Source organism: Protomyctophum bolini (genome assembly GCF_963924005.1).
Source record: "Protomyctophum bolini genome assembly, chromosome: 7".
Lineage (NCBI taxonomy): Eukaryota > Metazoa > Chordata > Actinopteri > Myctophiformes > Myctophidae > Protomyctophum > Protomyctophum bolini.
In genome coordinates this window covers 30,821,742-30,834,241 of record NC_137868.1, presented here as the reverse complement: position 1 = coordinate 30,834,241, position 12,500 = coordinate 30,821,742, and the positions used below count along the sequence as shown (strand labels likewise).

General features: G+C 41.8%; 1 protein-coding gene across 3 annotated transcripts in view; it reads left to right on the top strand.

Moving 5' to 3' along the window:
* The window catches only part of rbms3 (RNA binding motif, single stranded interacting protein), a 142,434-nt gene that overhangs the window by 36,497 nt on the left and 93,437 nt on the right, over positions 1–12,500 (top strand). For all 3 annotated transcript variants that reach the window (XM_080768912.1, XM_080768911.1, XM_080768913.1), the window contains exon 3: positions 8,111–8,169. In XM_080768912.1, the coding sequence (XP_080625038.1) occupies positions 8,111–8,169 (59 nt within the window). The remainder of the gene's footprint in view (positions 1–8,110; positions 8,170–12,500) is intronic.

Below are 12,500 nucleotides of genomic sequence, written 5' to 3'. Positions count from 1 at the left end.
ATAACTGCACATATACTCAACAAATGAGTATCAAAAATGTTGTTCTTGACCTCTCTGTACCTCCTCTGTGCTTCCTCAAAGGAAAATCTGCACCGCACCCATCCTCTCTAGTTCCCCTACAGACAAACACACACATGCAAGCAGCCATGGAGGCACACACACACAGCAGTGTGCTTGGGTGTCAGCTGCAGTTGTAGACGGCTGTATTTCAGGTTAGCCCTGAGGCTGTTCTGGACGATCGCAGTGAAAAATGGGGCCCAATAAAATTTTCATTAGAGGCCCAGTCAGTGTGCCAAATGGCCAGTAACATTTAGGAAAGGTCAGCGAGAGGGGGAGGGCTGTTTCGCCTTGGGTTGTAACTTGTGCTCCCTTCGTTGCATGGGAAAAAAGACTGAGTGAAAGATCCTGTCATTCAATGACACACGCACGCACGCACGCACGCACGCACGCACGCACGCACGCACGCACGCACACACACACACACACACACACACACACACACACACACACACACACACTATTCTCAATGTCATTCTCATCCTTATTGTCACCGCCAACAACCGCCTTCCTGCCTCTATCCCTCCCTCTATGTACTGTCTCCCCCCCTCCATCTCTGTAGCCGTGCCAGGTCTTGGAGTGTCAGTGAAAAGTGCTGCTGTCAGCTGACATTTCCAATCATTCCCTCAGCTGCCCAAACTATGGACACACTTTTAATGTCTGGGGACAGAGCGGAACGCCAACAGAATCTAAAGCAGAACACACAAGGACAATTTCTCTCCAGCTTGCTTTCACTTGTCTTGTTCGGTAACAATTTAGTCATTGTCTCAATCGCCTATGCTTTTCTTTTCTTTCTCTCACATGTGCTGCCTTGTTCTCTCTCACCTTTCTTTTATGCATGTTATCACAAACAGGTGTGCTTGAGAAGACTACCCATCAATCCAATCTTCAGCTCATGTTGCGTCTAGCGTTTGGTAACAGATCGTTCTGTCGTGATATGATAACTAAGCTATGATAGTTAAGCTAAAGCAAATATTTGGACAAGGAGAACCCTCACCTTCCACATCGTGTCTGGCCAGTCTCTCTGCAGTGTCATTGTGATCGTCACTCAATGCTCAGTTTAGATTAGTTTAGTTTAGTTGGGTGTATTTTACAAATGAAGGTGCTCAAAACAGATGGTGCCAATTAACTGCTAATACAAATGCAAACAAGTGGGGAGCACTCCGTTGCATGTATACTGTACAAACGGCCTCTCTTAATCCCAGAAAAATACTGTACAGTCTACCATTAAACCCAGGAAAGCATCTGTGTCATTTTATACTTTGGTATTCAAAAATAGCAGATACAAGCTCATATGTAGCTTCGTGTCACGTTATGAGCTTGTAGTTCTTCTGTTTTTGAAAAATCTCTTTGGCTATTAAAAAATAGCAGATATACAAGCTCATACTGTAGCTTTGTGCCGTGCTATGAGCTTGTAGTTCTGCTATTTCTGAAACATAATCAAGGGTATGACCTGACAACTGATCAAGATAATGCTCTGTGCCATAACACTTTCTGGTGGAAGATGCTGCATGAACTCATTTGGTGCTACACTCTCCTCGGCTGAAGTTTTAATCCAAAAAATCATGACTATATATTATAGACCTATGTAAGAAACAGATAAACAGCAACAAATCCAATACGGCCTTATAGGCATGTATGGAGATCCTGTTGTCCAGAGCCACAGATCGGACTGTTATATACAGTATGGTCATGACTCATGTGCATACATGTCTATAATGGGACCTACTGACTTCAAACTCGGCACGTGCATCGGCAAGGACTCATGCGGTGCCTGCTGTCGACTAGTGCAGATATGCGGTTTTCCAGAACCGCCAATCCGGTCAATATGTCCATATATGGGCATTGTAATATATGGGCATATATTGATGACTTCAGGAATCTCCGTATATGGGCATAAAAGGGTGACATAGGTTGTGGCCTAAACCTCTAGTTAAAACGACATGATCTATTGAAAACCCTCTTGTGAATTGGATAATATATAAATAAAATATATTATTTGATTAATTTAAATAATAGCAATTGGCAGAATGGTCGGGAACAATTTAGCGATGAGTGAATCTTACGCCAAGCATATGACAGTCATGACTCTCTCCTGCGTTTTCTGAACCTCTCTTAAACACTGGAACACTGAACCTCCCCTCTCTTCATAAACTTTATGTCGCAGTGACATCAAGGCATCTTACACATTCATAATGCATTACAGAAAAATCGAATCTCTTTATAGGAGCGTGAAGATGCTAAAGGATATATTTGGGAGTGAACACTGGACATTTCTGAATAACCACACGACTCTCAATCCCTCTGCTGTGGCTGCCTGTATCTGTTTGAGTCAAACTGGCGAGGGGGGGTAGAGATAAGACAGCTGTATCCGATCCCCAATTAGGAGATACCACACAGAGACAAACACATGCACACATCCACTCAAGCATGCACAGATACGTATATGTGTACACACACACAGGCATGCATTGCACACACGAGAATGTGCAGCATGCACACTCATATAATACAGTACATGCACCTGGAAAGGAGTTGAAAGAGTGTGTGTGTGTGTGTGTGTGTGTGTGTGTGTGTGTGTGCGTGTGTGTCTGTGTGTGTGCGTGTGTGTGTGTGTGTGTGTGTGTGTGTGTGTGTGTGGGAGTGAATCATGGTTCAGGAGACATCAAACGGTGAGCATCCATAGCTGGCAGCGCTTTGCGAGGGAACGAAAAACACAGATCTGACGCTGCGAGGGCCCTTCGAGGGCTGTCATTAACACTTCACACACACATACAAACGTATACATCCCCCCCCCCCCCCCCCCCCCCCCCCCACACACACACACACACACACATGTATACATCAGCGGTAGGCAAGGCACCAATTGCGTCTGAATGCCAAGATCCAGAACGCTGTGTTTTTGTGTTGACATTCCTTCCTGAATCTCAACAGCCTGGAAAATTCTGTCAGTAGTATTACTGTTTTCCTATTCTGTTGTTTCTGAGAGAAAAACAACAACACTACTTGGCTTCTGGCAAGAATTCTAAAGAATTTCTCTGCATTGACGAGACATTGAGCTAAGGCTAATAGTCTAGTAGCCAGCCCATAGAGCCCCATTGTGAGTACACCAAGGCAAAATATTCAAAATTTAATCATGCTTTATGTAGCAGGTGACATGTCAAACTAGGGGGTTTTCATGATGCTGAATCCATTCCAAGCATTAGTTTTGCAAAAAGACACTCATTGGGCTAAAAACGGCCAATGCCGTCATCACAGTGGGCATGGCCGTTTTAAGCCCAATGAGTGTTGCTTGGAATGGATTCAGCATCATGAAAACCCCCTAGTTTGACACATCACATGCTAGATAAAGCATGATGAAATTTTGAATATTTAGCTGGTTGTTAATGGCATCGTCACATATTATGCCAATTATGAAAATTGTACACACCTGCTGAAAAGAAGCAGTGTACACTACATACAAATATAATAATTATATAACAACATATTCTATTTGTATAGTACACTGTATCTTTTTTGATTATTGTCTCCACCAGGCCGAAGGTCAAGTTAACCTATGATCCTATACAGAAACTGCCCCTGCAAGCCTGACACCTTTTTATTTATTTATTAGGATATTTCTAGCATGCGTGATTGCACTGCTCACTCTCGGCAGCCTTCTACTCACAGTCCAACGTGTTGTGAGCTTGTAGCTCAGCTCTCCTATCTCCCCCCTGCAAGCAAAATCGAGGGTTACTGCGGCCGTCCGTCAGCTACAGTATATAAGAATATCATAGTCTTAAGACAGCTCACCTCCACTCGCACTTGTTCACAAACATGACGGACAGACAGACATAAGAAAGGCAGCTGATGATCATCACACATCACTAACTACTGTAACTCGCTGATCAGCATGTTGACAGAGACTCAGCCAATTAAAGTTCCACGTAGGCCTATAATGCCTTTGCTGCAAGCACCTATATCTGCCTCCATTTGCGTCGTGGTATTAATTTATAATAATGTATATTGATCACATGCGGACGCCCCAGTGGCCCACACAGAATAGCCAACTCTTACCTTGATCAGGCTTGATGTTGGATCGGATGAAATATAGTCCAAAAACGGATTAAACCCACAAGAAAAAAAGAGCCAAAACCTGCATGGTCCGGTGGATTAAATATGTCCATATATTTGTTTTCCAAATCCGACAGTGCAGGGCAGGGAATAAATCACCCCAGTAATCAATACAAACTGACCAAAGGAAAATGAACAGATTTTATAACCCTGCAGTGCATGCAGGCAATTCATCAGTAAGGGCTTTTATCATTGTCGAGTTTTAATATAGCATTTGGTCGTGTGGTGAACTTTACAAATTAACTTCTTTCTCATTATGTGAAAGTAACTGTAACATCAGTTAACTTCTGACTTTTAACAAGGAGTGAAGCAATGCGAGCCAAGTTGGCAAGTTTCGTTTATAATTATATACATCGCACTGTTTGCTTGAAGATCTGTCCTGCAGAGACCCGCCTGTCAAAATTAACTGCTCTACATCATCGCGGTTCACTGTTGTATAACTTGATCTGTGCAGGCTATGATGACGTATTTCGATATTTCCTGTTGCCTTATATGGTGTGGAATGGGCGTGGATGTTCCATCAAACCAGGCGACACCAGGCAAATCGCTTGGGAAAAATGCGTAAAGGGTACACCCGGCTATCCGCACAAATCAAGTGATTACACCAGCTTCCCTGAATAACATGGGAGCTAATCGTAGGTTGATCGTCTGGATAAATACGATATCATTACGCATCTCCTTTACACCTGTGCGTACATTTTCGTTGTGAATGAGGACCAATGTATACAAGTATGCTGTATGAAAATACAAAAAAAGAAAGACTGTCACCAATCATACAACACACTTATGGACATCAAGAAACACATGCTGTTTTGTTGCATCACAAACCCTGTCTATGAAAGTTTTCTTACGTATAACAAAAAAGTTTTTAAGAGTGTCTCACATATCAGTAGTCTCATAGTGTAGGTCAAGAACATTCTGTGCCATCCTCACTTTAACACCTCTTCACACTATCCTTTTATGTCATCATTCCTTCCCACACCGCCACACCTCCATCTGCTTTTTCTATCTTCAGTACTTTTCTGCCACCTTCTCACGACAATAGAGTATAACTGTGTGAATGAAAGGGAACTTCACATCAGACAGCCCGTGAATGAAGGCCACAATGAAGCAGCTGGATGGATATGGTGCAGTGTTTTGAGTTTTGAGTCCTCTCCTCCCCTCCCCTCCTCTCCTTTTCTCTTCTCCTCCGAGTCCTCCCGTCAGTCCATCTGTGGATTCCTCAGTGTTGTGAAAGAAAAGACAGATGGATTTCTTCTTCATGGTTGAAGTAAAAACTGCTAGCATTTACTTGATTTTTCAGAAACATCATGCACACCCACTAGAGTATGCACATCACATCACATCTCTCTCTCTCTCTCTCTCTCTCTCTCTCTCTCTGTCTCTGTCTCTGTCTCTGTCTCTGTCTCTCTGTTTGTTGTCTCCCAAAATCAGAAAACTGTCAACTGTCATGTTTTTAGCAGATGATGTTCATTCAAGGTCAGATTGCACTACACTCTTTTTCCCTTTTTCTTAAATGTGGTCTCTCTCTCTCTCTCTCTCTCTCTCTCTCTCTCTCTCTCTCTCTCTCTCTCTCTCTCTCTCTCTCTCTCTCTCTCTCTCTCTCTCTGATCACAGATACATGCACATACAGATTTGGATTATTTCAGTTATCTCCAGGTGCAAATATTGTGCCAAAAGACTGATGAAGCATGAGGTCTTTGTCACGCTTACACACTCACAAATACACAGGCTCACACATACTGTACAAGTATGCACTAGGATTTCTATTGTTCTATGGTATTGCGCACCAAAATTAGCCAATCTATGCTAAACTTGTGAGCTTGTAAATCAGCTTATCTTCAGCGTGCGACACGGCTCACTACCAAGTATAAATCAGGCAATATACAGTATGGCTCACAAACTAGAACAAACAGAGGCTCTGTCATTTGTAGTGTGCTACTGATTTAGTGTTTCGATTGTGTGTGTGTGTGTGTGTGTGTGTGTGTGTGTGTGTGTGTGTGTGTGTGTGTGTGTGTGTGTGTGTGTGTGTGTGTGTGTGTGTGTGTGTGTGTGTGTGTGTGTGTGTTAGTCCTACGTTAGTTTTCCCCTGTCTGGAATGCTGGATCTCACAGGTCAAGGACCGTGTTTACAGTCTCTAACATGACTTTGGACAACATCACCTCAGAACATGGTGTTCTTTTTATTTCTGGCTTTATAAAGTTTCCACAAAGTACATTGAAGGGTTATCTGCAGTTTTTTTCTTTCTTTCTTTCTTTCTACCCCATTTAACTAAAACAGTAGGCCTATACGTCATACTGTCATCACATACTATCAATCGATGAAAAGTGCATTGGAATATCAAATATCAAAAACGAATGTGTGTTCGAATCCACCGCGGTGCATCCAGCTTTGTCATGCATTTATACAAAGACAATTGGCCCCGTGTTTGGGGGAATGAAGGGGGATGACGACTAAATTGGGGACAAAAACTGGGTAAAACATATTTGGACAAAGAAAATTGTCAAATTCCGATAGAGTTGAATGTTTGATCCTATTCATCATACAGACAGAACAGTGGGCTGGCTCAGGCACTCTCCTTTTTTTTTTAATTATTATCTTTTTATTTGCTTTTAACATTTAATTTACATACAGTTGTAAATTTATAAAGTCAGTAGTATAAATAAATGAATACATTTCCTAACTGAACAATTCCAACCCTTCCCCGACCCTTCCTAGTACAAGAAACTATCAAATGCATGATTTTCTTTTTGACCATGATTATCTGTGCTACAACATGAATAAAGTAAACATGACAACAACAAGCAGACAAATATAACAAAAATCAACAATCTCCGTTGGCACTCTCCTGATGGTGACATGCACTTAATCCTATCTATCTTTTATTAAACACCTTTTCACTGCATCAGTCTATCTCTCCCTATGATGCTCTTTATTGTGTTTGCCAGGCCAGACGACCGAAGGCCAAAGACTATGTTAAAAAAAGGACGATTTAGTCTCCCTCTCTCTGTCTTGTACTTATCTATTCAGTCAGTCAGTCAGTCCCTCAGACAGACATACAGTCCGACAGTAGGTCAGTCAGTCGGTCAGTGTGTTAAGACTATTAATTAAGATGTGGGATACAGTGTGCCAGGCTCTGATCCAAGCTGCTCTGCCTCCCCACATCACTCACCATCCTCTCCCTCCTTCTGTCTTTTTCTCCTGTGATCTGTGTCATACTTCCACTCTGTCTTAGTCTGCCTCATCTCTCTCTCTCTCTCTCTCTCTCTCTCTTTCTTTTTCCAGGAGGAGTGATTGAGGAGACTGATAAGAAACTTTATTACCTTGTTCTGAGAACAGACAGAGGAGATTAGTGAGAGGGGGGTGTTTGAGTGGATGCCTGAAGGGGGGACAGGGAGAGATATAGAGAGATGGAGAAAGGTCTGAGGAACAGGCAATGAAATTGAGGGAGAGGGAAGGGTTGAATGAACAACAGGAATGGACTGAAAGAGATAGACATATTAGAGGTTGTTCATTTCTTTTATAGGACCTTTGAGCAGGACTGGACACCATACAGATGTCTGGTTACGATCATCATTTGTGAGAGAAAGTCACTGTCTGCATTCTGGGCCTGCAGGAGGGATTTCAAATGGTTAAGGAGAGGAAATATGAGTTGCCTGGTGTTAACGTGGAATTTCTCTGGGGCACTATTTCTTTCTCCAGCTTTATGAACTCTTTTTTTCTTTATTTATTTTTTACTTCAGCTCAAACCCTTCTTGAAGAAATTGTCTCATATTGTGAATTGAGAAAGCAGTTTCTAAGAATTGCTTTCATGAACGTGTTGCTTGAATCCTGAAAATCGCTTCATCTGTTTGGCCCAGTTCTGCTGCAGAAATGAGAACAGATACAACATTTATCATGCTGGAAAGAATGATTTTTTTGTTCTTTTTTCTCTCAACAGATATGGGAAGATAGTTTCAACAAAGGCCATCCTGGATAAGAACACCAATCAATGCAAAGGTGGGTTGAAAAATGAAAATTTCCATTGGCCACAATCCATTAAATGTGAATTTGCTGTTATGCACACTATTAGTGTGGAATTAGGAAAAATAAAAATCTAAACTTATTCCTTCTGGCCCCTATATTTAGCATTTAGCAAGTATAAGGTATAAGGGGAAGGGGGATCAAGTGTTAATTATAAGGTTATTTAAACATCAAAAGTTGCAGTGCTTCATTAAAGATGCGTATACATTTTTACATAGGACGCCTCAGGCCGTCATAAGGATTCGAACCGAGAGGTGCCTTGGACGTCTGTGGCCGTCCTAGCGCACCCTCAAAGATACGGGGCGAGATAAGAATATTCAGAATTTTTCCTATTTTTCTTTTTGGCATTTCACTTTTCGCTTGCCGTATATGCTAACGCTCTGTGCAATTATTAGCTTGTCATTGACTCCCATGTTAGCGCGGCGGAAAGAATGACTTGTATCTCCTAATCCAGGGCGCTCTCCGTGGTGTTGAATGGATCGATATGCTGGCGCTTCATTTCTGTTCCTCATCCGTCTCTCCCACAAAATATGAACGCTTTTTGGATCATATATCGTATAAAATAAAATTATCGGGATGTTTAGGTCAATTTGTAAGTCAACTTTTTTAGGAAAGTGTTTCCTGTTCATGGCTTTCAGAGTAAAAGCGATCAGACAACTCCGGCACCCCAGAGCTCCTATTTTGATGCACTTCCGGCACTAAAAGTGATATTATTAAAGATGCTTATAATTTTTCTTTTGTTTTTCACTAGAATTTCGCCGGCCTCCGGCCGGCGAATCCTAGTTACATTGCAGCGCAATATGGGAAGAAGGAAATAGCGGGAGTTGACAGAATTATTATAATAACAGAAAGTGTTTTTTATTTCTCATAAATACACAAACATGGTGAAACAACTACAGTCACAGAGAGCAGTGCCAAGGTAGCTGCTGCCTGCTAACGATGCAAACAACAGCCTTGCCTGTCGTGTGTGTGTGTGTGTGTGTGTGTGTGTGTGTGTGTGTGGGGGGGGGGATAGCACTAATTTTCAACATTTTACTGTGTCATAAATATTTACATCTGTAGCCTATATTGTGATTACATTTGACCGTACATTTGACTCTTGTGTTATATTCTTGTGAAATATTCAGTAAAGTATTGTGGTGAAATATTCACCCCAAGTTGATAAGATATGCAGAGAATATAATACCAAGAAGCCCCAGTTTGAAATGCATTAGGCCACAGACCCCCATTTGATACCATTTGCTCTCTGGGAAAATCAGGGTCCATTTGGTTCCATTTGTATGCTCTTGGAGTATGATGACTGTGCTAACAGTATTATCATCAAATATGTCTCAGTTTGAAGATTCAAAAAAACATATTTCATATGTGTGAGCTTGTAAAGTAGAACGTTCAACCAGAGACAGTGTTGCCAAGTCTGATCATTATAAGCTACTTTGGACTTGTTTATCTATTGGTAGTCCTTGACATGGAAATGTTTGAGTTCCACTGGTCTGAAACAACATTAGACAACAAAGTGTGACAGTCAACACTATAATTGATTATTTTAAGACTAATTTCCGGACCATTTCTGATTTACCTACTTTGAACTGGCCTATTAACATTTTTATAGACCTGGTTGCTTGTTTCACTCTCACATCCACGATATGTGGCAACCCTGGTCCCTGTTTGTTTTGGTTTGGTTTGCGTGTGGATGTTGTTTTGTGTTGCTTTAGCATCTTTAGCACAGTATCTATCACAGGGTGCAGCAGCTGCTGCTGTCATGAAAACGCAAGTTTCTGTCCCAGAAGCTCACGTTAGGTCTGCGCACACTGTACGTTGCTATGGCAAGCTGTCATCAAATGCTGCTAACGTTGTGGTCAGCACTGTTAGCATGTGTGCTATCAGGCAAAAGCTGAGATAGATATAAAACTACTGGCCAAAATGTCATACAAAACACAACCCCTCAAATCGGAATGTGATTGTGACCTACAGACCATCATGATTTGCTTGCTGGACCTATAAATAATTTATTTGCATTAAATTGCCACTCGCCTTAGCCTGCATGCCTATTCCTGTGTGTCTCTGTGTGTGTGTGTGTGTGCGCGTGTGCGCAAGACAGACGTGCGTGTGTGTGCAGGCTGAGAGCTGCTGACTGTGATTGACGTGTGAGCTAGATAAATCAGTGAGAGTTGGAAAAAGCGCACGCAGAGCCAACTCGCAGGCAGTGCCTCAGGCCAGATGCCTGAGAATCGGCACAGGATTCTCTGGGTCACCAGTGTTGGTGTGACACACACGGCTTCCACATTTAGCTTCATACTGGGTGAAAGTGGCGTTCCAAAAATTATTTTTCCCCTCGGAATTCTTATTCACAATGAGATGGAGTTGAGGTGTTTGTGTTTGCTTGCTGGAGCTATAATTAATGTATTTGCATTAAATGTCCACTCGCGCATCGAAGTAAAAAGCAAGATGGCCGATTGTGAGACTGAAAAGTAGCTGTGGGGGCGGGCCTGGAGGGCCTATGAGAACACGGAGCAGTGTTGCCAGGTTTGCGAATTGTAAGCGAGTTGTAGTGTGTGCAAGTAGCCTGGTTAAAAGGGCTTGTTTCTGCCGCTGTTGGGGCAACAGAACATGTCACCAGTTTCTGTCAACCAAAAGCCACGTGACCAACTCCACAATTGTTAAATTAGATAGTTGCATTTGTTTTTTTATTACCAGTATTCACAGTGATACTTGCACTCTAGCATAAGTGGCTCTGGAAAGTTGTTGAGCATCATTGGCTCAATATGTCCCTACAATACGAGTGGGTTTCTAATAATCCAAGAGGGAGGCTCTCTCAGCTTGATCGTTAGAGTGGTCTGAACAAATCACCAATCGACGTGATTGCAGTGGTTTGCCTTTGAAGAAGAGAGCCAAGCAAGAACACATCAACCATGGCTGTCTCAACAGCATTTCAGCACACTTGCTAACATGGTATGGACAACTTCTCATACTGTCCCCAAGAGACATTGCATTAGAATCAAAACCGTTTAAGACCAATTCAATAATATTCTAGAGCAGCGGATCTACAGTCACATCGTGATGCCTTGTGACTTTGTAAACCATCTATTTATTTTTTATACATGTGAGAAGATCTTGAATATCTTTGCCTTAATGACATGGGCAAAATAGTGATACCAGGGTGAAAGTGATAGTAAAATGTTGATAAAGATCATTCATAAAGATTAAATTATAAAAAACAGAATGATAGAATCATAAAAATCCAACAATATAAAAAGAATACAGGCTAATATAATGCTCACACACCTTCATTTCAAATGGCACATTAAACGTAGTCCCCAGTTACAAAGATCTACAACCTTTCTATCACATACTGTACCTGATATAGGATCAATAAAGATTTAATGCGTATTATGTTTATTTTATGTTTTGTTATCTTATGCTATGTAATCTTATCAAATGTGGCTTTGAAATAATGACTGTTGTATGTGGAAATACCTACCACAATAGCATAGCCAGGTAGAATATATTATTATAATTTATTTATAATAATAAGTCATGTTTTTCCTACTGGGCCATGATAAAGTGATGCCTCAGATCTCAGTTTAACATCAGAACTCATGACTATATCCAAGTATGTCAGATCCATTATGGATATACGGTGTACTCACAGGTAAAACCTAGGGACAGCTTTTAACAAAACATGTTATGCTGCCTCAATCTGTCATCATGCTGTAGTCAACAACAGTGGGAAGAAAAAAACCCCATCTTTAATCCATTTGAGTCCACATAACCAAAGCAAGTAGTGGGGAAGTCGTGCCACTGCAGGTGGCACCACAATGCATAGTTTGTTATAGTAAACACTGGAGAGACTGTATCAAAATGCAAACCCACGTCCGCAGCTATAAATTCTTGCTTATTATTTAATGCACAGAAGCAGCACCAGCTGCAGCAGCATAAGCAATTTTTACAGTCCTCGGCTGTCGTCAGCACTTTCACTGCTCACGACGTGGTAGACTTCATGCATCTTTTAGCCAGTTGTTAACTCACAGTGCAGGAGTTTCATTATTGGGCGGCCATTAGAATGCCTTACAACCGGATAAGTGTCGGTTTGATTGCAGAGGCATTCAGTGTGGACAAGATAAGTGCTTAGCGTGACTACGGACTGGCACACAGAGTGCTCCTGGAAGGGAGGGATGGGTGAGAGGAGGAAAGAGGAAGGGGAATCGGGGAGAGGAAAGGGAGGATGGAGGGTGGGGCGGGAGGGTGTATAAAAATAACCTGGACCTGACAGAATAGGAAGGGAAGTCTTTGAAACTGATGATTTAGCA